This window comes from Cydia fagiglandana, chromosome 18 (genome assembly GCF_963556715.1).
Source record: "Cydia fagiglandana chromosome 18, ilCydFagi1.1, whole genome shotgun sequence".
In the NCBI taxonomy this organism is placed as follows: domain Eukaryota; kingdom Metazoa; phylum Arthropoda; class Insecta; order Lepidoptera; family Tortricidae; genus Cydia; species Cydia fagiglandana.
In genome coordinates, this window is record NC_085949.1 from 9,633,553 (window position 1) to 9,659,033 (window position 25,481).

Genomic DNA, 25,481 nt, shown 5'->3' on the forward strand with positions numbered 1-25,481 from the left:
GTATGAAAAAAAACTGAACCGACAAAAAATATATTAATTTAATCATCGTACCTTCTCATTAAATGTCACGAAACGTATTTTTGTGCCAACCTGTATAAATAATATATACAAACTAAACAAGTACCTACTTCTCTCCAAGTAGCAACTATAGGTATTCATACTATGGTACAATGCCTCAGGGGCCTATTTTATTTAGATTTAAGCTAGTTATTTATTTTGTTTAGTAGTACCACTGTATATATCTTGTATGTAAATAAATGATTTTTTTCATACTTTTTATTCATAGTTAATAATTGCCAACAATTTATCTCTAAGGCATCTCTAAAATTCAAGATTAAAATTATTCATCAGTATTATTTTGCCTCAGACTACAAGTATGTAATATACACATTATTAGCTTCAAATGCGTGCCCCGCCTGCATTGTGCATAAGCAGTTGACACAACGAGCGAGACCGCCTCAGGCCTCATCTGCTAATGCACCTTGTATTTCGATCATTTTATTTACGTTTGTATATTCTCTCTCAAGTGTGTTTCGTTTGTTCTCTCATTCAATTAACGTAACATTCACTTCGTTTATGTACGTTTATGCGCCTGAGTAGGTCCAATTTGACGATTCGTTACATTTTAAATCAAGCATATTTTTCTTCATTTGGAACTGTTAGTAAACCAAAATGAAACAAATTTCTTTAAAATTTGGGTGCTACGAAAGTCAATATAGCTTAGAGATTATAAGTAAGATAAGAGGCTAGTAAAAAAGTTGTAAATGCCTCTATAATGAACGCGAGTGTATTTCTGTGGGCAGGATTCAATAAAATGACAAGCTCCATTAAGGGTAATGGATTGTCACAGAATTATACCGTTAATCATTGTCGCTCGTGGCCTAATTCATGCCTAATGCTGGGCTGGAATAAATCTACTTCACAACATAATGGCATCATACAAATTTTGTACATTGCAAAGGTACACCAGAAGAGATAGAAAGATAGAAGTTAAAATAAGAGAAAGGGAGAGAAGGGGTGTTTTGCACGAAACTAGGTACACGTGTTTAAGTAACTGACATTACATTACTAGTATACAGATATTGGTTTGATGTCAGGTGCACGTTTGAGTCGATTTGTTTGTTTTTCGGCGATAACTGAAAAATACTGAAGCTGATTATGTTCCAAACAACAGCTGAGACCGAACTGGCAGATCAAACAAGTAAGTTATTTTTTAAATGTGAAAACGACTCGTATGTACGTATGAACTTAAATATGAACCGACGTATGACGTCATATGACGGAGCAGTGAAACTGCAGACACAGCCTTCCAAAGTCATTTTGAGCACCAAGCATGTTCATTTGGGGTAAATATATTTCCTGCTCAGGACGTGTGAGATACAGGTGACAAATATGCCGGGTGTGCTGAGGTGAATTGCTTCTATATACCATCTCCAGGGCTGTCATTTGTATCGCTTCCTGGTTACTCTCGCATCCGAACAACCAGTATAAGTGGGACCTAATGATCCATAATAATTAAAATAGTCAGAGCTCCACTAATTGTATTGGAAATCCGGAGGCAGTTTCATCTGCAAACGTCCGTTTTCCATCTGATACTGAGAGCGGTACTGTGATACCTACTCGAAAAGTGACAATAATTTTATTGTATAACTAAAATACAAGAGTTTGAAGCTGCTTTCCTTCAGGGCTATAATTACTGAACATGTACATGTTTGTACTTAAAAGTAATTACGTACATATAAATATAGAACTTCCAATAATATTACATAACTCAATATTTTCTTAAAAACTATGAGATCATATGTTGGGTCATTATTTAAACATTTGTACCAACTCATTTTGGTGGACAGTTGGCAATAGATTCAAATCTCCCAATTATACCAAAAAACCGGAGTCAAATTCTACATACAGCAAATTCATCAAAAGGTGTCCAAGAATTTTAAACTTTGATCTTCGACATCTGGTTTCACGTTTGCACGGCACGCGAAACTGAGGCTCAGTGCCACTTGTTTTATTTTGCTCATGTTGCTGGAGCCAGACTTGACAAAGAGCATTGTGGCACACACGTGCCTTTCGGAGGAGACAAGCCGACGGCGTGTGACAGCGCACATTAGTCAGCAGACACTAGCGTTTCATAGCAGCCTCGGGCCTCGGGCCGAGCATATTCGGGCTCGGGCCTCGAGCGTCGAGTGTCTGGTTGATCTGCAAAGTGGTGTTGGCAGATGTAGGTCGACGGTTGAATTTAACAAAGCACGTACTTTATTGATAGCCTTTGGCGATGCGATTTGAAACGCGTTTTAACGTATTCTATTTACTGTAGCAGGTAAAATTGTATATTTTCATGTAAAATTCTATATCTCATATAAAATAAACGCAACTCATTACTGGTTTTAACAGTACATGACAATACAAACACGTAGATATAAATAAAGTTTGTAGATCTCAGTTCATACTACGTTGTAGTTAAAAAATGTGAATGTCTTTGACTTCATAAGCATATTTAGGTCAGTATGATGAGAGGCATGCGTGTAATATTTAACATTATTGATTAGCATTTACATTTTAATACCTATGGTTATTTGATGGTCTAGGTAATGTATGATACTAATCTTCGTGTTTACTGGTACTTAATTATCGCCATAAATGACTTTCGTAATTTGATGCCCTATGGCACAAGTAAGTTTATTACAATTATGACAGTTGTTATTTACGGCTATACGCGACCAATTATGTAGGCATGTAAATACTTTATTGTACATAAGACAGTTTACAAACACAATAAAATCAAAAATATACTCTAAAAAATATTCTGTCTTTTCTAGTCAACTTAGCGCGACACACTTCTAGTTGCTTAATACTGACTGCGTTTTTTGCTTGAAATTTATTTAAATACGATTTACATTTCACGAAATGTAACACGTGTAACAACTTTGTAGTAGGATCATAACAGGAGTGTTGTATGTCCCGTCCGACACACGCATGCGTAAAGCTCTAAATAACTCGAGATTGCAGATGCAGATGACAAATAGAGCTCTCGGGACTGTCACCTATTTAAACAAACTGATGCCATCGCCGCGGGACTTTTAGGGCTAAATGTTGCCAACTCATAACTCCGCTCCGGGCACAAAGGTTTACTAACTTTGTAAATATATTAATTAATGTGTTAACATCTAAATTAACCCAAATTGGTCAATATTTGGTATCTGTGATTATTTACGTCGGACAAAGCGTAATAAATACATTTATTGCTTGCTTAATAAACACAAATTATAATTGAAAACCAAGCTCGGATTAGTCGGCAATATACATAAGCTAACCGATTTAATTACAAACTTTGTGTTGCATTTGAATACTATGCAATTTATTAACAATTATTGTTTTGGATAGCTATAAATCCCCGGCTAAAACTTTTCATATGATTAAAATCATATTTTATGATTAAAATTCAATCCCACAGTGTGTTAAACACAAATTGTTGATAACTACAGCAAGACAGGTACATTCCATACAAATGTAGTCCATAGTTAATAATCATCCAATTAAAAAAAATAGTTTCCATAATGTCAATATCCAGAGAGGAAAATGCGGGCTACTTACGTTTGTATTGCGAACCTGTCATCCCCTTTCCTCTGCGCTCAACAAAATGTCAATTTTGATTAAGAAGATAGCGATAGACATAGGACACTATTCAATGCGGCTAGGCATTTTATTGTATAAAATTAGTATAATCAACACACAACCAAAACATGATTATATAGTGTTATGCAACATGAACTCCAAACAAGCAAGCCAGGTTGGGTGCAGATGCAAATACTCGAAGTTAGTATCAACACCCACACCCAACTTACCATTATCATGATCAGGGAGTGGAAGGCTATCAGATGCGTCGGAGGCCAGCCCGAGCTCCGGCGAGGCCGCTCCCAATAGGGCACTTAGCTCGTCGTGATCCCCATCTGACCAAATGAAAATATAATTTACTACTGTTATTATTACTTTAAGTACTATGGAATACTGCCAATTGCGATGTTTTACCGATTGTGTGGCCCAGTTGATACACTGTTTTATAATGAAGTCGGAGGATTTTTGTCAAAATGTACCTAGTCTGATATTTGTACCTAAGGTAATTGCGCCTAATAAGGCCCACTTTTAATTTAATTTTTTATTTTTTTCATTTTTGATATGAACTTGCAATTTTGTCTATGGTACTAACCAAACATGGGCGAGAAATTTAAACTCATTTACACTTATAAAAGTATGAAATTTTGAAATTGAGCAAGCTTTAAAACTGGGCCTTATTAGGTGCAAGTACCTTATAAGTACCTAGGTACTTATAAATAAATATATTGCGGTTTCAAGGCTTCTGTGAAGTTAGTCGGATAAATTGTAAACCAGAATTTTATTTTAATACGGAGACGTTCGTAAAAGTGGACAGGATAGCAACAATTATAAATGCTCCAAAAGAGTAACATAAAGTATAATTATCAATTAGAACAATCGAGTTCCCTAATTTACTAAGTATCACAATATTGTGTTTACCAAAATATAAATGTTAATTTTGTTTACAATTCTGAAATATACAATAGATAAAGATAGATATTTTTTCCATATTAAAATATCAGGCCAAAATTAACGAATATGTTTTGATTTGCTAAAAAAAAAACTTTGAACTCATGTAGGTATATTTACAAAAAATGTCGTTCTTTATAGGTAAATGTTAAGTTTTGTAAGATGATGTTATTTGATCGTGTTAGGTACCCTTCAAGCTGATTACAGCTTTTCAACTGTTTATACTACGAGTAAACTGTAAGTAAGTAATAACAACTGAGTGAATAAACTTGACTGGGAAAATTTCCAATTAATTAGTAGCTATGTATTTCTCCAGCCGTATTTACACTTTTTAATTGAGCTAAAATATACTGGGTTTGACGTTGTTGTGCTTAATGTGTATATAAAATGTATGTTTTTTTAATTTATAAGAAAAATATGTTACAATTTCGGGTAAAACAAAGCTCTATAAACTAAGTACATTATGTTTAACCGCGGAGACAGGTAACAGTCTCACTGTTGTCGACTATAAATCAAGAGATTGATTTAAATAGTTATAATAAAATTAATATGCATTTATATTTAGTTTAGTTACCTACCTCAACAGTAAAGCAACTAAAATATATATAGAATAACTTCAGTTTTAAGACGTAAAGTTTTGTTTTCTGTAAGAGTGAGCCATAAAATTATTATCGTTCATTTCCACGGGGCACAATACTAAATAGGTACCGTAAAATGGGGTGAGTTGGGTGAAATTTGACTTTCAAACCTCGAAATTTTTTTATTTTTACATGTGAAAACTGAATGGTGTATATAATAAATGGTTCGGACGTTTGTATTTTAGTTTGTATTTTATTTTGGGTCGTTCCATTTCATAACTTTGAGGATAAAGTGGAAAACCCACCTCACCCCGTAGTACCTCGTATTTGGGGTGAGAGGGTTTTTCATACAAAGGTGATTTTGGAAGATTGTTGGATCGATTTTTTTTATTATGCGTATTACTTGGGATACCATTTTAAATTGGGATACATTATTTTTGTAGCAGTACACTGAGAGAAAAGTACAACAAAAATACACTTAGAATTACAAAAATAAACTTAATCCGGGGACAAGGAGAGTTAACTAATAGGAACAAATTGACTTTTGTAATTTCTATTAGTTCTTGCAATTTCTATTATCTGTTTGTTGAAATTATATTTGGGATTACTGAGCTGTTTGTAGAAATAAATAAACTTTACAGAAATAGTGAAACGTCCATAATTATTACTAAAACTTCATTTTTTCCCCCAGTACAGAACTGTTTTTTAATTCCTGGTGATGATTTTTCTCTCAGTGTAGCCTTAAAATCCCTTCTCACCCCCCTCTCAAACCTTCTCTCCCCATTCCCCACCTCTCCCCGCGAAACCTACTCACCCCGTTTTACGGTACCGTTTACTCACATTCCTACTCGTGTTGCGTTACACTGTCATTTACGCTAATATCGTATATCCTTTTAAGTACGCAAATTTACCACCAGGTCAGGTGACACATTAAATATTGCTCTGAAACAACTATTTCACCGACGTAAACCAAACTCATCCCTTAATCCGCATAATTAATCACATTTAATCTCATTGCTATGTCAAGGCAATCTATGTTTGTGCACCAATGTATCCAGCATATACGACGTTATTCTCTGTGTGTACCCCTGAAATGGTTCCCGTCAAAGCAAATGGGGAATACTCCGTTGCATTCATAGAATCATGTTTCATAGTAAGGAGATTGGATTATGTGTACATAACTATATGTAGGTAAATTCATAGAGGCTAAGAACCGGCTCTATTTGAGTGGTAACTAATCGCATCAATGAGCTTCAAGGGGTAGGAAGCCTTACTTCAGTAAAGTAGGGAACGAAAATTCGTTTTATTCCTTTAACATTGAAGTTTGGTCGCAAAATGGGTATTTCTTGTGAGGTTTAAGAATAGTGTATTTTTACATAGGTAAGGCAGAACGGCCTGCTAGCTTAATCAGTAGTGACTCAGCCTACGAAGCTGGATGTCCGGGGTTCAAATCCCGGTAAGGCTTTTTATTTGTGTTTATCACGAATATTCATTACTGTTACTACATCTATCCTTGTCTAGTTCCAACAATACAGAACTTATTGTGCGATAAAGTCGATTAGTGTAAGATTGTCTCATAATCCCAATCATATGCGGCAATTGTGCCTACAACACACTTAATTTATTGTACAATCGCCATCAGATATATCGGAGCGGCCAAGGTGCTTACAAATATCTGAGCACGCCTCTATTTTCAAGGCGTTAGAGTGCGTGTTCAGATATTGTGAACACCTTGTCCGGTCGGATATGTATATCTGATGGTGACTGTACACGGTTCAGTCAATGATATTTATGAGTATAATTAAAACAGAGCAATGCCACCCGCGAGTGGTTACAAAAAGCTTTCTTACTCGGCAGCTAAAGAGCTTGTGACTTTGAATCTCTATAAATTATTTATGACATTTGAGCAATTCCCTTGTTCCTTGCCGTGGCTCCCTCCTAATTATTTAAGACTCGAGTAGCTCTTTGGTGTGATCCTTGACTAGCTATTAACGTAATACCAGTTTTACAGGATTTGCTTAATTGGAAGCTCAATTTAGAAATAGAATAGCTCACGGTTCTGCGAGAGCGTGATGGTATTAGATTATACATAGTCGATATTTTTATTATGGTTATTAACGTACGACCTTTAACCGAATATGCCTATATACAAATTAGTGTTATTAATACATCATACTTTGAAGTTGTTCAGTTGTCGATTGGGGTGAATTATAATTGCATCGCCATTTGGAACAATAAGTTGTGTTTCGCTTGAATAGTACAAATAATTACAAAAAGCTACCGAAAAAAATTTAGTACTATCACTTGAGTCTTACATAATCTGTTTATTTTTTTTATTTAAGATACGGATTAGTACAATTGTCGGCTGTACAACTTTGCACAAGGCCAATATTAATTACAGCACGAGCCAACAAACCCCACCGCGCTGGTGAAGCCACTCTGCCAATTTATTCAGCTTAATTAAATGACAGTAAGTAAATAGCGGGTACAAATTGGAACTGGTGCCGTATTGTGTTCGCCGAGCGGCGACTGCATGAGCTGGTCGACTTGTCCAAGTTTTAGGCAGTAAGTCAGCCCGAGCACGATATTACTTCATTTGCAACTTTATGACCTCGCATTTCCCTTCGGCGGTCGCGCGAATGCCCCGCTTCTTCTCTTGGTTATTTTATGAAAAAACTCTCAGGCAGTTTCCTTAAAATTATTATCTCAAGAAGCCGCCCGTCCTTTGTCCCAGACATAGTGGGAAAAAATAGGCCGAAAATAAGTGGCTCTTGTTGTACTTTTTGTCAAATATTACGTTGACGATATATTTGATTAGCAAGCATTTGATTATATGATGTTTTGTTCGTATTTTTATTCCAGACAGACTGTTAGCAATAACTTTGAAGGGCGTGAGCACCAAACACGGCAAAGAATAGATTTAGGTACCTAATGTTTGTTCGACCGGTATACTGAGAGGAGGTTTGTTTATAGCATATAGAGATCTAAGTATATACGGTTGCAATTGCATTGGTATGTATGTATAGACAATTGAAATTATTAATTATTACTTATTTTATATCTAATGTTTTGTATAAACTAATAATTCATTCACTATTTGCGATTCAGCGAGGAAATGCTGCCAGCATCTACGGCACCATGCCGCAGGTGGATATTTTGTAATCATTTATTTTAAAATTAGTTTTATTTATTTTGAGATATAGTTTAAGTTTTGTAGGTTAGTTATTTAATATGTTTTTTTAAGTATGTAAGTATATTAAGTACGGATGCACTAATAAATATATAATTCATAATTTGTTGTGGTTATAATTAATGTTATATTATATAAATATATAATATAACATTTCTAACGCGGACATAAAATTACTGCATAATACACGAAAGTAGGTAATAAAAAGCTAAACGTTTCATATTTTTCATCTTTAATATAAAGTCCGTTCACATCTTTGTTTTGTGTCAGTTTTAAAATGGTGATAAAACTGTGAGGTGGTCATAAAATTGCTAATTGTGCGGCGCAGTCTCACGTCTAAACGGGCTGCATCGGGCAACTTCATTGAAACTTGCCTCTTTATATAAACGTCAGCTATTTCAAATTAATGGTACTTCTTTTATGCGCAGTTCTTTATAAGCTTTAGCACTGCTAACTTAAGCGTTGCACTAAAATGCTGGTTGATGTCTTCTTCTGCGAGTTGTGTTGAAGGCTGATGAAGTTTTTAATATTGGCTTAGATTATAACAAATCTGAATTCCCAATTAGTCTACTTTATTTATATACTTAAATAAATTGCATGACTACATAATAAGTATTGCAATTGTAATAAATACGTAACATGTGGCCATGAGTAAGCCCATTCATAATAAAAAAAAAAAAACCATTTAAGATTAAAGTGGTATTTATATTACATCTTACTAGACAAATACACACGTTCCCACTACTCTTTTAAATTGATTCGGGTAAAATATTACATTCTAAGCAACTATGTATACTCGTAGTTAATTTTACATAACCAACTTTCAATTTCAACCACACAATAACTAAATACAATATGTTTGTAAATAAACAGTACAATAGGAGCAAGTTTAAATTCCCCTTAAGCCTCAAGTAGAAGTTGGGATGTAGTTTTAATGCGTGTAAATGTAGAGGCGATTTGGGCTCCCAATATGAGAGGGAGGTACAAAGGAGACAAAACTATAGTAAAGCCTGTTGGATAGATTCTCAATACTTGGGTTGCAGAATCCGATTACATTGTTTAACGACTGTCTATTATTCTGTAAATGGAATATTGTTTTATCAATAATAAATAATCACCCTTAAGGGTAAGAAAACATGCCTATTTAGTTACTCGTAAAGTATGTTTCTTCGTTGTTTAATATTAAAATGAAATCTAGCAAGTCTAATTACCTACATGATTACACATAGCCCGCTTGTAATAAGTTATCCCGAAGACACCACATGTCATAAAACTTCGTGGATTCATTGCTGATGAACTTCTTCTGTAATTTACCTGGCTAGCCTCCAGCGTCATTTAACGGCGAATGAAATTAACGACGAAATTACTGTGTCACATAAATAAATTCTCTGACCCTCGTTGCCCCATCTCATTTAGTTTTAAAGCCACTGAACCTGCGGCAGACAATTATGACATCTCATAGAGCTCCAAACACTTTTCTTTTAAGAATTGCTCCAGGTAAGTTCACGCGATAAGCCGAGATAATTATTTTATGTATCTTAATGAGGTTATAATGATAGCTTTAGTAATTATCTCCTTCATTAAATTTTGCTTTTTAGGATCCAATTTAAAAAAATTAAGGTAACATTACTTTAACCTCAATTAATTAGTTACTTAAGTAAAAACAGTTCTAGGTTGGGCCTTAGAGATATTCGGTAGACCTGTATAAATGTATTTTATACTCTATTTCTTTTTGTATATAATTAATATATCGTTCTTTAAGTAAATCGTTTATAATTAAATATACGATGTTTAATAATTTCTCTGGCTAGGGTTCAAATTGTTAATCGTTAAAAAAGGGTCGAAGCAGCAACCCCTTGGAAATTTTGGGGGAATTAGTGTTTACCCTACCATACAAGAACTAAAAATTTTCAGGATTGACGAATATTACAATCTTGCCTAACGCAAAGGCTCCTCGTATTTCGCTTACTAATGATTTCTCCAATTTCGGGGTAAACTTACTGGCAGTGTTTACTTAGTGAAATAGTTGTTTGAACAAACTATCATAGCTCAAACAAGCCAATACCTATCTATTTCACGTATTTTGGACGAGTAAAAGTTCAGCTAGATTTTTTCTAGATCGGAAAACACGAATGCATAAGAATAAGTATGTAAAACATTTTTAGAAATACAAAATTATTTCCTTTATTTACTTTTCCTTACCCTGATACTGTACTGTGCTAAACTGCTGTTAACTTTGCTATATCACATATTACTATGATTGCACTGAAATGTGTGTGTCGCTTGTTTAGAAATTTGTCAAATTTAATTGAGTTTGAATCCAATATTCATAAAGTATTCCTTGCCAGGGCTCCGTGATAGTTAATCCGCAACTTTATGCGCGCGTAAATTCAACTAGGAAGACCGAGGTGGGCTAGTGCTTATAAATTGAGAGTTCTAAGGTGGGCTCCCCTTGGCTGTATACATCGGTTAAGTGAGGTCACGGCCCTCCACACTTTGTCAAAACAGACCGGCATCTGGCTCCGATATACTGCAACCTTTATTAACAAAGTTATATGAGGGTTCATGTTTGTCGTAAAATTTAATACACGAAAGCAGACCCATGCGAATTTATGTGGGTCCGATTGTGACTCTGCTTGCTAATGTCATTGGTTAGATACTTGTGATTTAAGAGTCACGTGTTGTGCTAGTACTTACCAATGCGCATTTTTTTTAGGAGAAAGACGCGTGCTGCTGCGATCTGCGATACAACATGTTCAGCGAGTATGCGCATTTTTTGAAGTTTTTAACTTCGTGTTAACGAGGATTTTGCGATAATCAAGGTTCCATGTAACTGCAATTTTCTTACAAATTAAATACAAACAAAACATAATATAAAATAATCATTTTATTCTAGATCGACGAAATGTGTCAGTGAGGATCCAATTGTAAGTATTTTTGATAAAGATAATGGCGGAACAATTTGCTTTATCTCTAAGAAATAACAAACAAGCTTATGAAAATCTTAAAGAAATATGTTTTCAAGAAACTCTTTTCAATAATAGCTGGGAAGAGCTAGAAAATCCACGGCGCCAGGCTCACCCTCGCCCCACAGAGGAACAATTCGCCTAAGTGACAATTCATCTTTCTAAGTGCTGTTTCCCCGATACTGAATAAAATATGCGAAACTACCTTTTAATCGGCGTGAAGTTAGCAGCCTAAAGTTATCTGCCTATGATAACCCGACCAAATAAAGAAGTCTCGTTTTATAAATTAAACAAAACAGTAAAATATACGGTTTCAAGGTCAGGGACAAACTTAAAAAGCAAATAATGATTTTTCTGATGTCCTGGCTAAATGTGTGAAATAAAATAGGAAAAATATTGCAACAATTACATAGGCAGCTAACTTCACAAAATGCAGCCTTACAAATACGATCAATTTTCTACATGAAGCTGTCTAGATTACACTTTGTGTTTGGTACCATTAGAACCGCCTTGTAACCAGTTGTAAACGAGGTAAGTTTCGTAACTCATATACATTTTGTAAATGCCCAGACAGAAAACAATACTGACACATTTTTCTATTTTTCTTTGCCGGGCATCAAAGTGTCTTACTTTCATATATGTAAAGATAAAATCAATTAAAGACTTCTTAAACACGGAAAGTAAGAAACCTTATATATTTATTCAGCAAGATAGTAATTTTTAAAGTAGGTAACTTTTAGTATCGGTTATAGTCCACAGCTCAGGCTGCGTAGCCAACATGCCAATCGCTTACGCTCCGTAGCGATCGAAACGCAACTATCACTGTCGCATTAATATGGAAGAGTGATATAGAACACTGCCCAATTCAAACTAAGGTACGTCAATTAATAAATCGTTTCTTGGCTAGGCCGGGTCAAATTAACATGATTTGTCACTTAAATTGATTACAAAAGAACGCAAAGAATATCTAACATACAAACAATGCAGTCAAATTAAATCCTTGTAAACCTATACGAAGTAAAACACCTTGATTCGGTCAAATTGTGTTTTTTGAAAAACTAATTACCAGCCAGCCTTTTATGAATGCAGTATGATACCTTTGGGTATGGTGATTTACGCATGTTAGCGTCCCCTTCCCTCCCCCTGCCGCAACCCCCCCTTTTTGCATGAAATATGTCCCAGTTCACAGTTTTTTTTTCATTTTTTGGGGAAAGTATACAATATAGGAAAAAAGTGTCAATAAAAGAAATAATCCCTATTAAATTCTTAACAAAAAAGGTTATATTAATTTTTTTGATATGACGCACCATATTTATGTTATGGCTAGTTGAACTTCGACATCAACAACAACAACAAAATTTAACCGTTGAAAAATTTTGAAGTTCAATATAACATAGTACGTAATAGTACTGAAAGAAATCCTACACGGAGAATAACCTTGCAAGCTTATTCTCCGTATAAGATTTCTTTCACTACTATCACGTACTACGTTATATTGAACTTCAACAAGTTAATACATGAATATGGTGAGTCTTACCAAAAAGTTGCATATAGTTAACCTTTTTTGTTTAGAATTTATTAAGGATTATTTCTTACCTTGACACTTTTTCTTAATTCTAATACTTTCTCAAAAATTAATAGAAACCGTCAACCGGGCCATATTTCATGCATTCATCAAAAGGGGGGTTGCGGCAGGGGGAGGGAAGGGGACGCTAGCGTGGTGGGTAAAGCACCATACCCAAAGGTATCATACTACATTCATAAAAGGCTGGCTATAATTTGTTTGTCTTCCCCATACATTAGAACACAACTTAACCGAATCACCTACCCACATCTATTTTTGGGACAGCCCACTTGGCAACAAAGTCAACAAACTCATTAGATACTACATAATAGATAAACGCCGTCGGCTAATAAAGGAGGTTCGCTCTATACATGCCTCAATCATTCATTATTATTGAGTCCGCTTTTGTTACTTCCCTACTTACGAGACAGTGGTGGATCCCAAAAGTTCCCAACGGATTGAAAATCCCCTGGATTACGTGACTCGCGTATAACTATACTAATTTAAACATATGTATCTATCTATGTAGTCATAACGTGCGCTGAAATGACTGGCAGGATCGTGGACTCATTGCGTTCGCGATGATGGAATATTTAAGCCGGAAAAAATGATTGCGTTATTTTTTAAATACGTTTTAATGAAACTTACGCTAACAAGAAAACAAATAATGTTGAATACAGAATTTATACACTATAGTGCAACGATAAGTCGTTATAGAGATGTATATTCTAACTACAAAGTATTTTTATACCATTAAATAATAAAACCGCAATGGCGGCTTAATGGTTTTTTGATTTACGTATTACTTAGATTAAGTACATTTGAATTTAGTTATTGTAGAATATTACCTACTCATTTAAGTCCTGTTTTTTTTTTCTATTATGTACTTTTCTTTAGTAGTGCACAATAAAGAATTTTATTATTATTATTTTCTCTTTATTTATTTATCGTCTTAGGTTAGGTATTTTTATAATATGAATATAAAAGTAAAATATAAAAACACTTACAAAACAATAAAAATACATATAAACACATTATAAAAAACCTAACCTAGGGTGCCGCCAGCAGCGGGGCAAGGCCCAAGCTACCGGTGGTCAGGGCTGCAGAGAGAGGAACCGACGTACTATCCGCGCCGTGTCCAAGATCACCGCCTTCTGCATCTGTCCCTTGATCCAACCACCTAGCGAGAGTCTCTCGAGATGTTGGTCGAGACTCTTCGCTATTAAACCGTTCACTGAAACGACTATCGGGACAATGATCGTCGAATCAACATCCCACATGGCGGTTATCTCGTGAGCCAAGTCTAGGTACTTACTGGACTTGTCCTTCTCGGCCTTCACGAGATTCTCATCATGGGGGATGGTGATGTCAACGAGCATGGCCCGACGTTGCGATCGATCTATTATCACAATATCAGGCTTATTGGCTACAATAGTCCTGTCAGTGATGATAGATCGATCCCAATAGAGCGTGGCACGACCATTCTCGAGAACAGGCGCAGGTGAGTACTTGTAGTACGGTACTTCGCAGTCCACAAGGCCATATAGAAGAGCAAGTTGCTGGTGAATAATCCTGGCTACGAGATTATGTCTGTGCAAGTACTCGCCGTTAGCAAGATGAGAACAACCGGAAATGATATGCCTGAGTGACTCTCCGGGACGGCGGCATGCCCGACAAATGTCGACCGTACCGTCCTTCAGGATATATTTCCGATAGTTGTTCGTCATCATCACTTCGTCTGCAATTGCACAGGCAAAACCCTCGGTTTCTCCGAAGAGGTCCCCGAATCGTAACCAGTTCACCGACGCGAGCAGGTCCACATCGGGTCCCGTGAGGGCCTTGTAGAACCGCCCGTGTAGCACCTTACTCTCCCATGCCGCCTTGCGATCCGCAGTACTTAGTACCACAGGTTTGCGCCAGTTCTCGTTTGCCAAGGAAAGCGGCGTGAGGTTCCTATCTACTGCCACCACATCACGATGCATCCCACACTCGTTGTTAAGGAAATAGTTCCTGAGATTGTACACCTCGCGGTTGTGGAGATCCTTGGCGTTTAGGAAGCCTCGGCCTCCACACTTCCGTGGGATGTACAATCTCATAACTGACGAGCGTGGGTGTAGCATGCGATGTGTGGTGAGCAGTGATCGGACCCTCCGATCCAGGGCGTCCAGCTCGGTCTGAGTCCACCTTAGTATGCCAAAGGAGTATGTGAGTACGGGCATTACCCAGGCGTTGAAGGCGCGCACTTTGTTGCCTCCTGACAAAAGACTGTTAAGGACTTTTGTGAGCCGACTGAAAAAGCGCTCCTTCACCGACCGTCTAATACCCTCGTCCTCAATACCCAACGACTGTGACATACCAAGGTATTTATAGGTTTCTGATTCAGAGATAGATCTGAAAGACATTGTCTCAGACAGTTGTAAATTTGTTGAATTTACAACCCTCCCCCGCTGTACATGCATAACCGCACATTTATCGACACCAAACTCCATGTTGATGGCACTACTGAAGACTTCCGTGGTTTTCAGTAGCTCCGACAGGTCTTGGTTGTTTGGTGCAAATAATTTGAGGTCATCCATGTACAGAAGGTGAGAAATGACTTCACCCTCTCTCCGAAGCCGGCAACCTAGTCCCAAATCCTTCAGCAGGGTGCTGAGGGGATTTAAAGCTAGGCAGAACCACAGGGGACTCAGACTGTCGCCCTGAAAAATTCCTCGCTCAATCCTTATAAAATCCTGCGGGCCAGGACGGTCGTCCCTGCCACCTGGTTGACGAAGGACTGTGGTCCACTGTCCCATACACGCGCTTAGGAAGGCTCTCAAAGCTGCATCAACTTTATACAACTCTAAGACCCTCCCCAACCATGAATGAGGCACCGAATCATAGGCCTTCTTGTAGTCAATCCAAGCGGCCGAGAGGGCACCCCTGTTCCGCCGGATTTGTTGGCAGATGGTCATGTCTATGAGGAGGAGCTCTTTAGTACCACGGGACCCAACCCTACATCCATTTTGAGCGGAAGCCAGAATATTGTTTGCGACAATGTGCGCGTTGATTTTTGCTCTCAAAATGGATGTAAGGAGCTTGTAGAGTGTAGGCAAGCATGTGATGGGTCTGTAATTCTTCGCTTCCGTGGTACTACCGGACTTATAGAGCAGGAAGGTGACACCAGTTGTTAAGGAAGGTGGGAGGGAACCAAGCTCGAGGGCTTGTTGAAATTGTGCTGCCAAGCGCGAGTGCGAGCATCGGAACCACTTTAGCCAGAAGTTGTGCAATCCATCCGGCCCAGGACTTTTCCAGTTCTGGGCCGAGCGGATGGCACAACTGACGTCATCGGGGCTGATGGTGACTGCCCCCATAGGTTCGATGGACTCGCACTCACGCTCGACAACACTCATCCAACCCCCCTCGGTGTGTCCGACAGGCACCGACCAGATGCTACGCCAGAAGTCGGTCATGGCAGTAGCATCCGGCGGCTGCGTGTCGGGCGTACGAAGGTTGGTTTCCTCCCACTTCCGGTACACCTTCTTTTGGTCACTTTGAAAAAGGCGATTCTGCTGGAATCGATCCACACGCTCTCTGTAGCGGCGAATACGGTTTGCCCACGCATAGACTTTCTGCTTTAGAAAGTCGATGCGCTCTGTGACATTGGCCATGTAGTCGCAGGGCCTGATATCCGTCCCCGCGAACGCCTGGTTCACAAAGCGCATTACTCGGGGGCGATTGTTGCCCCCCCTGAAGCAGATCAGCTTTGCGATGAGAGTCCTAAACGAGCTGATACGTCGCTCGATCCGCGCTTGCCATGCAGGGACACCTCCGACGGTCCTAGGTGCACGTTCAGCGTCCGGAAACTTGATGCGAGCAACACGGCACGCCGCGATGGCTCCGCAGTACATGATCGAGTGCGTATCATCTAAATCTTTACTAGTCCTTAAATATGGCTCTAGTAAAGCGTTTAGGGCTCCCATTAGCGCTAGATTGCGTCTATTCATAGGCAAACGTGGTAATCGGGGCCTAGAGTTGGTTGTGGCGCGATACTGCGTAATCGCCTCTTCCAAAGTCCTCCTCAGTTGCTCATTAGCAGTTGTACTCACATTCTGACTCGCGAAGTCCCCCTCGTCGGTACAAAAATCAACCCGTGGCGCCCCCGGTGCCAGGTCGGGTGCGGGCACCGGATCCGGCGACGTGGCGGGCAGATCTCGCACCGAGGTGAGGTCCGCGCGAGCAGAAAGAGCCTCCTGGCGAAGTCGATCAAGTGTCGCGTCATCCAATCGCTTTAGCCGCTGAATGACGCGCACCTGGTCCGATAATCGCTGCTCCGACACGGTGATGGTAGGTTCAAGAGCCTGAAACAGAGGCAGTATTCTCGAACGATAGGCGGACAGCTGTGTTCCCCCCTCTGTAGCCCCATAATAGGCGCGCATGACATTCTCGTTCATGTTTCGAGTCCATCTCATGCGTCGCACTATACCACCGGTAGCGGGAGCCGTGGGCGGGGCAGGATGTCCCGCAGGCCCCAAGCGTGCCGGCAGCGGTGGCCGCCCTCGTCGCGCAGGTGGTCGTGGCGGCGGCGGCGGCGGCCCGCTCTCCTCACTGGACCCGTCTGTGTCAGGCGCCGTTGCGAACTCGTCGCCTGACGACGATGTGGACGAGGAAGTGGACGAGGCGCGCGGGGGTGGTGGGCGTGCGCTTGTTGTTGCCGCTTTCGTTTGACTCCTTGTAATCATTTCTATTCATTACGTAGTATTGCCGACGGTACATGACAACTGTCAACACGGTAGTTTGTTTGATTGCGACCCATGATCGCGGTGTTTATAATCAAATATATCAAATATACAGTTATCCGCATGATTTAATAATAAACATGTATATGAATGATCAATATGTAACGGCAAAAACCACGTTAAAATATTATTAATGAAAATAAATTTTGAAGGACGTCCGTCAGTGTCAGCGTTTTTTTTTTTTTTTTTTTTATTATTATTATGTCTTTTCCATATCTCGGGACCATGGGGTCCCGGACCTTTGGGAGGCGTACGTGGGCCGAAGCCAACAGCGCAGAGGCCCTTTAAGACACTTTAATCTAAAAGCAAGGGATACACGTGGCGGATACCATCCCCGAACGCACAATGTGATACATCCGGAGATGGTCCCCGCCAGGTGCAAAGACTATTGCAGTGCAGCACTTTTGTGCTGCGATGGGAACTAAGGTCATGGGCTATAGATTTGAAAGTTGGATGGACTGGGTAATGGGCTATGGGAGAGACTAGCGGACACCTGCCGTGACAATCAGTCTCAAAATTGTATCAGACAGGTGGTGACTCGCCAACTCATTGAGTGGGCCCCGCAATGGCCGCACGCACAGTGCGACAACAGGGCAACACTTTGGAGTGGCTGTGAGGTTGTCGAGAGGTGAGTCTGCGGTAGCTAGATCCCGGTAATCCGTTCAGCAGGCCGCCGGCGTTATGACATTTTACACTTCCAACCTGGAGCATAGGTCCCGCTCTTGCGACTCCACTCTGGCCGGCCAATCAAGGCAAGCACAGAGGCGAGGGCCAGATGACAGGGCCCTCTGGAATAGGGGTCCGCGGTGTCGCCACTCACCGTCAGCTCGCCACAAGCTGCCCCCGCGGGGTTATTATTATTATTATTATATTACCACATAAAATTAAACTACATTATTCAGTACAAGCATTAAATATTAGTTACTTTTTAAACTAAAACATTACATTTGTACAAACGCAAGAACCCCAATAAAATGGTCTGACTAGACGAAAACATATTATGCATCGGAGTTTTAAAATTAAAAAATTATATTCCGAGTCGGTTGAGATAGGACGGGATTCTGCGGTAACAAACATTAATAAAGTAAATATATTTATAACCCAATTGAGAAACTCCTCCTTTTGGAACATTGATATCGGTTAAAAGGAGGAGCAGCAGAATGATTTGATTTTAACATCAATCGCACCCCATCTCGTTAACTTGTGCTTATAATTGTCCAAGTAGCAAAATTGATCTACCGATATATGTAATATAAGGTTCAATGCATTGGGATTTGGAGTGTAGTCAAAATCAGATCAAATTAGGATCAGTAGTAAGGCATACCTAAACCTAAACATGGCACCCAAGAGATGGAAAAAGGAATGATGGTAGACCAAAAATGAGATAGGAAGACGAGTTCAGGCAAGTGGCTGGAGTCTTGTGGAGAAGATAGGCTCTGGACAGTGACGTCAGGGACGCGTGAAGGAATATAGGAGAGGCATAATATACCAAGGGCAACCAGCCGGCGTATTATGGATATCCTTATCCACATGATACAATAACTGTCACTGTTTAACACCGTGGGATAGAAAGCGACGGACGCCGTTTTGTCACGCTGTCACGTAGACAAGAACAACCATCATATCCGTACAGACAAAACGTCTGCGGAGAAAGACTAGCAGTAAGCAGTAAGTAAATACGGCGTATCTAAATCTAATATATTTTTAATTGTAATCGCTGTGCATATTGTTGTATGTTTAAAATATAATTTCTCTTTATTTTTGTTTCTATGACACGTTTTTCACATTTTGGATAACTATGCCTAGTTGAAAACTATCGCTTTCAATAGTCTAACCAATAGGAGTTAAATTATGTTTATCCTCAGTGAGTGCGGTTAGATCAGCTGAAAAGTTTATATAAATGATCCCAGCTAATGTACACGGGAGGGATAATGAACTTGTTTACTGTATGTTATTTAAATACTAGGGACCGCTAATGGAATTCTGGCATATTTACATCCCCGAAACGGATTATGTGATAGTTGTATAAGTTTATATGTGTTATATGTACAATCCAATGCAATGTGAACAGTAATTTGGCAGGTGAAATTGCATTATACCTAAATTATTATTGTGTACCTACCTATTTAATTTATTTATTAGGTAAGTTAATATTTGTTTGTATGGTAATTTTATCTTGATTAGATTTAGATTTTAGATTTCTTTATTTCATTGTCTTGTATTATCTTGTGAGTGTTACCTGCAAGAGCTTTCCACAAATAAAATAAAATGTGAATTTTAAAAGTAGGCACTGGAACAACATTCATATTTTTAAGTTCTGTTACTATTAACTTAACAATGATATGATATGTATTACTCTCTACGCATTGCGCTCGTATGCAATAAACAAGCGTGAACGAGATGGACTTAGAATTATTATAATGTCAAATTCAAATAAAATCATTAATCAAATCGCTAAGAAATTTAATTTCAGTACCAATTTGTACATTGTGACCTTGTCACAGTGGCAATAGTATGAAGTCTCTATTTAGCTACTTACTTCCATATTGATTGTCACTGTGACAAGGTACAAAATGGCACGGAAATTATTTTTTTTGACTATACTATTAAATTTAGAAGACTTGATGCTTTAAGTCCATCATGTAAGTAACTATTATGCAATATCGATTGAAATAGATGAATACCTAACTTGTATAAATCATTTATGTATTTTAAATTAAAAAGAGACATTGACATCGTCCGTTTAAGCACCTCTAATTCAATTAAGGAGCCTTCGAAGCTCGTTTGCATGAGTTTGCATTTTTAAGCGAGATTGAGGCGCTTTTCAAGTGAATTTTGACAAGTTGACGTCGCGCCGTGCAAGCGGCACCCGAGGGGGCCAAATTGTAATGAAGAACAATTTGACTGGACTCGCTACTGCGACTCAAATACTATCTGCATTTTTAATAAATATATATATAAATTTATCTAGCAGCGCTTGGGTTATTCTCCAAGCGCTGCTAGATAAATTTTTGATTCTCGTCTATGAGAAAACAATTTCAATGTCTAATTTAAAAAAATCAACATGATGAGAATTGCATTGATAAAAAATTGTTTAAAATTTCATTGATAAACTATTTTCCCGAGAATACAGCTATAACATAAATAAATTTTAAGTGGATACTTACGGTAACTTACGGTTGTTATACGTGGTGGGGTAAAATGCACAAGAATAAGGTGTAGATATTCAAAAATATGATAGATACCTATAGTACCTATAGGTATAATTTCAATCTCCGTAGGTACGTCGTTCTCATATTAAGCCATCAGTGAGCGCGAAACCCTACACTGTAACATAATATATTTTCTTGTTTCTACCGTAACTGGTGTAGGTATGCTATGCGGTGTAACTGTTAAACCAGCTACGGCGTAGCGTCATATAGAAATATAGTAAGACAAGAGTGCTTACTCCATACATCAGTTTTGGTACCAAAAATATTAGTATTTTCACAGTCGACATCTAGAATCGAGTAGCGGAATTATCAGTACTTTTGTCTTACTATATTTCTCTATGGTAGCGTGTGGGGACAATACGCAAAGAACAACAGAAAGTGACTCGACAGGTTTGAATTTGTGAGTTGCCGCTAAATTCTTCTCAAACGTGACATGACAACCTATATTAAGTAATTGGTTGATTATGTTATTAAATGGTAAACATAGTTATTTATTTTATACATATAATTATAGTTATGTATTAAACTAATCGCTGAGTTTCACTTGGTGCAATTAAATCTTACGGTCTAGTTGGGTAATCAATCATGTCAGCCACAACCCAGTAGGCTAACGCGATACCACAATCATTCGACGAATGCAAGACCATTCAAGATTTCGACGAATTTGTCAAAATAACGATCACGGTTAAATACACACGGCGCGATTCGGGAAATGTAAATGAAATGATAAAGATATGTGACGTTCCACGTCAAAAGGTACCTTGGCGCCGCAATAATATTATTGCGGCGCTATGCGACGTAAGCGCCAGCCGCCATAAGGTACCTTTTGCCGTGGAACGTCACATATCTTTACTATTTCATATCTAGTGAATCTCTAATTCATTTCCCGAATCGCGACAGAACGTGAACGGAACATACGTCACATGGCAAATGCAGCATACTCGTAGATACATTTCGGGTTGAAAACTTTGTGAACCCAAGCATAAAGTTTGATAGAAGACCGAGTTTGTAGAAGGGAAATCACTATATCTAAATGCCTGCGATGGCGATGTCCATCCCCAGCGAAGCTTGGAGGCAGTTTCGAATGCAAAATTCGATATTTGAATTTCAAAATACTCGACAACGTCCGGGCTGTTATGGCAAAAACTGCAGTGGGACTATTACGATACTCGACATTTTATTTATTGACTGACTTTTATTCAGGTGATGCGTTAGAAATTGTTCTATATTTTGCGATATTTATGTATTATCAAGGTTCAGTAACACGGTAGGTATACTTAGGTATATCCAGTTAATTGTTAATTTCGATTAGTTAATAATTTATGAAATTTACTGAACAGGAAAGGAAGGATGCTAAGCTAAAATTTTTTTTGACTGTACCTACATTACACTAAGCAAATGCTAACATAAATATTGCGGCAGAAAACGGACACAAGCGGAAGTAAGGGTTTTGCGTTAGGTATACAGCATGTGGCCTAAAACACGGGCAAAAAATTAAAACGTAGATTTTACTCCTTAAAACTAGACAATGTTTGTTCAACGACTTTTAAAAATAACTTGTGGTTTGGATTTTACTGAACACTTTAAAATGTATTCGAACACGCAATGTATTATGAAATTGATTATGCCTGAACGGTGACAAGACTGACAGGCAATGTCAATTGGACGGAATTTAAAGTACATTGAAAATATGATTTAGTTTGTTTGAGAAAGGGACAATCTTAAGACTACATAATTTCAAAAAGTAGTTGTACAAGAGTTTTATTGTTTGAGGAGTAGAATCTACGTATTAATTATTCGCCTGTGTTTTAGGCCACATGTTGTATAAGATTGTAAGCCGTTTGTTTTTAGTTTTGATTTGATTATTTCCTAATGTACAACAAATAATAACAATAAACAACAACAACAATATGTCATGACAACAAATAATTGATACCGATCAAGAATGAGTCATACATGTAGTACGAGTAGGTATAAATATTTTTCTTTATTATCATAAAAAGCTTGATGTTAGAATTTCTAACCGCTATAGAAATACTGGCGAACAGCATAAACTTAGTAATAGGGTTCCAATAGTCACTTTTTGTGTATAAGAGATTACCAGTTCGCCGGATGATATCAGCCTGTCAGTTCTCCGGAACTGTCACCTTTTGCCATTAACTGACAGGCTGATATCGCCCGGCGAACTGGTAATCTGTGGGCCCCTTAAGTACGGAACTATTAAATTGTAGTCAAATATGATTATATAAAGCACAGATTCCATATTTATAATGCATAAGCAAATAAAATATTTCTATTCTTTACGATAACGAGCCATCGAAAATGAAAAGCATTCACGTAGTTATTGGCGTACCTACTGCGATTTTGTCTATTGTCTGGCAACCGTGTCGCAGAATACCTCTTATGATTCGTCCTGGTATTCAAATAAAATAAGGCGAGCGCGGAAGTGACGCCGGAGTGCGACTATTGGCTATACTTTCATGAATACTGCAATTGGGACTTAGCTGAAACACTTTTGTGTGCTTTATTCATTCAGCGTATACAATTCACTGTGTTATCGAAATTCTTACACAACGTAATTTATAATTATAAAGTTAGCAAAACAGTGACTGTTTATTTGTTTATCTTGTATAAGTAGAATATATTTACAATAAATAAATAAATTATAAATAAATATTATACAGATCAACCTAGTCCTACAGTAAGCTCAATAAGGCTTGTGTTGTGGGTACTAGACGACGATATATATAATATACACATATATATACTACTTATATACATAGAAAACATCCATGACTCAAGAACAAATATTTGTGATGAACACACAAATAAATGCCCTTACCGGGATTCGAACCCGGGACCTCTGCTTCGTAGGCAGGGTCATACCGACTAGGCTAGGAGGCCGTTAAGCCGTTAATTATAAGCCATATTGACCGATTTCCAGTAACATAGACATCGATGTATAAAGTGCATAAAATAGGATATGAATACATGCAGGCACTTCAGCAAAATCTACAACAATAATTCGTACGATATTTTATTAATGCTTTATAATATTGATTAATCCACGCTACGACATTATTTATTTTATTATAAACTAGTGATTTTTAGTGTATAACTTGTTATTTTATGAATCCTAATCATTATTAAGTACTTATAAATATTTTTATACCGATCTGTTGTTTCACACAAACAATCAAATTTTTACCTAATCTTTTTTTTTTTTTTTTTTGATTTATTTAGAACACAAACAGTCACATAATACAAATGGATTTTTAGTACAATGTAGTGTACGTAACATACTTAAGAAACAGACCTGGAGGTTCATTAATGAGTAGGTATATAATGTTAACATACATAATAACCGCAGAAAGAAAAAATAAAATTGTAATTATGAGCCATATCTACTTAAACTGTATTTACCAGTCTTCCAAACAAAATCAATATTGTTTTAGATTATAGTAGGGTAGGTAAGTAGCTAATCTTACTCAAGAAATACCATCTCCATCAAATATACAAAGGGTTTAAAACCGTTCATACACCATTTAGCCCGGCCCCGGAGGAACTGCCTATCTGCCTCGCGCCGTCGCCATAAAAGAAACTACTATGCGCAATTTCACAGTTGTAGGCTTCCGAAGATAAAAATATAATGGAGCAGGCTCAGGAGGCTTTGTTGGGCTTTGGATGTTTACTTTTATTTTAAGGTTTATAATATAAAGGTCCGCTAGACCTTTTCAATCTTAGCTAAATTAGTTTTTCTGTTTCGGTTACGTGAAAGGTTAGTTAAGTACCTAGCTAGTTTTGTGAACCTATGACTATCGACTACTTATCGGGATTAAATTCTAAAATATAACTATCATCATTTTGTGTATTGAATTGATTTATTCAAATTTTCTTTGACTCAAAGCATTCTTTTATTAATTTTTCCACTTTCTAAAATGTATTTTACTATTTTACAAAGTGGAAAAATTAATATAAGAAAGAATATTTTCAAAAACTGAATCAAGGTCAGCATACTGGTCGGACGGTTAAAGAAATATCGGTTAATGTGTTGAAACTAATCCACTAACGATCAATAAAATCGTGTCACTTTTGTATAGACAGATGCACTTCTCTTAAGTGTACCTACTATAACAGATACTACATTAGAAACGGTTTCTAAACTTATTAAATATATTAAAAATTAAACGTATTTTAAGTTGAAAAACGCTCGACATGTTGATGACACTCCTCGGTACGGAGTGAAACATGTTGAGCGTTTTTCGACTTAAAATACGTGAGTGACCCGTTTTTAATATATTTAATATGCCTGTGTATAACGGAAGTTTTGTTAGGTTTCTAAACTTACCAATATCAGCGGCACCAGCCGCATGCAGAAGGTCGGCTAGCAGCTCCGGCTCGTGGCAGGCTATGGCGAGCCGGTCGTCGTGCAGGCTGAGCCGGGCGCCCTCCAGCTCGCCGGGGGCCGCCTCCCGCAGCTGCAGCGCCACCGCGCCCTCGCCGCCCACCGCGGCGCTGTACATCAGCACCGCGCGCGGCGAGAACGTCGGCAGCGGCAGCCGCGTCGTTGCCACCTGCACACATTAATCTAATTTAAAAACAAAACTTCCGTGAGACACAGACATAT

The 25,481-nt window shown here is 38.1% G+C and overlaps 1 protein-coding gene across 2 annotated transcripts in view; it reads right to left on the reverse strand.

Moving 5' to 3' along the window:
• Positions 1-25,481, reverse strand: part of LOC134673516 (uncharacterized) — a 297,423-nt gene that overhangs the window by 76,931 nt on the left and 195,011 nt on the right. For both annotated transcript variants that reach the window (XM_063531508.1, XM_063531509.1), the window contains exons 3-4: positions 25,203-25,428; positions 3,849-3,953 (exon numbers count right to left, since the gene is read on the reverse strand). In XM_063531508.1, the coding sequence (XP_063387578.1) occupies positions 3,849-3,953; positions 25,203-25,428 (331 nt within the window). The remainder of the gene's footprint in view (positions 1-3,848; positions 3,954-25,202; positions 25,429-25,481) is intronic.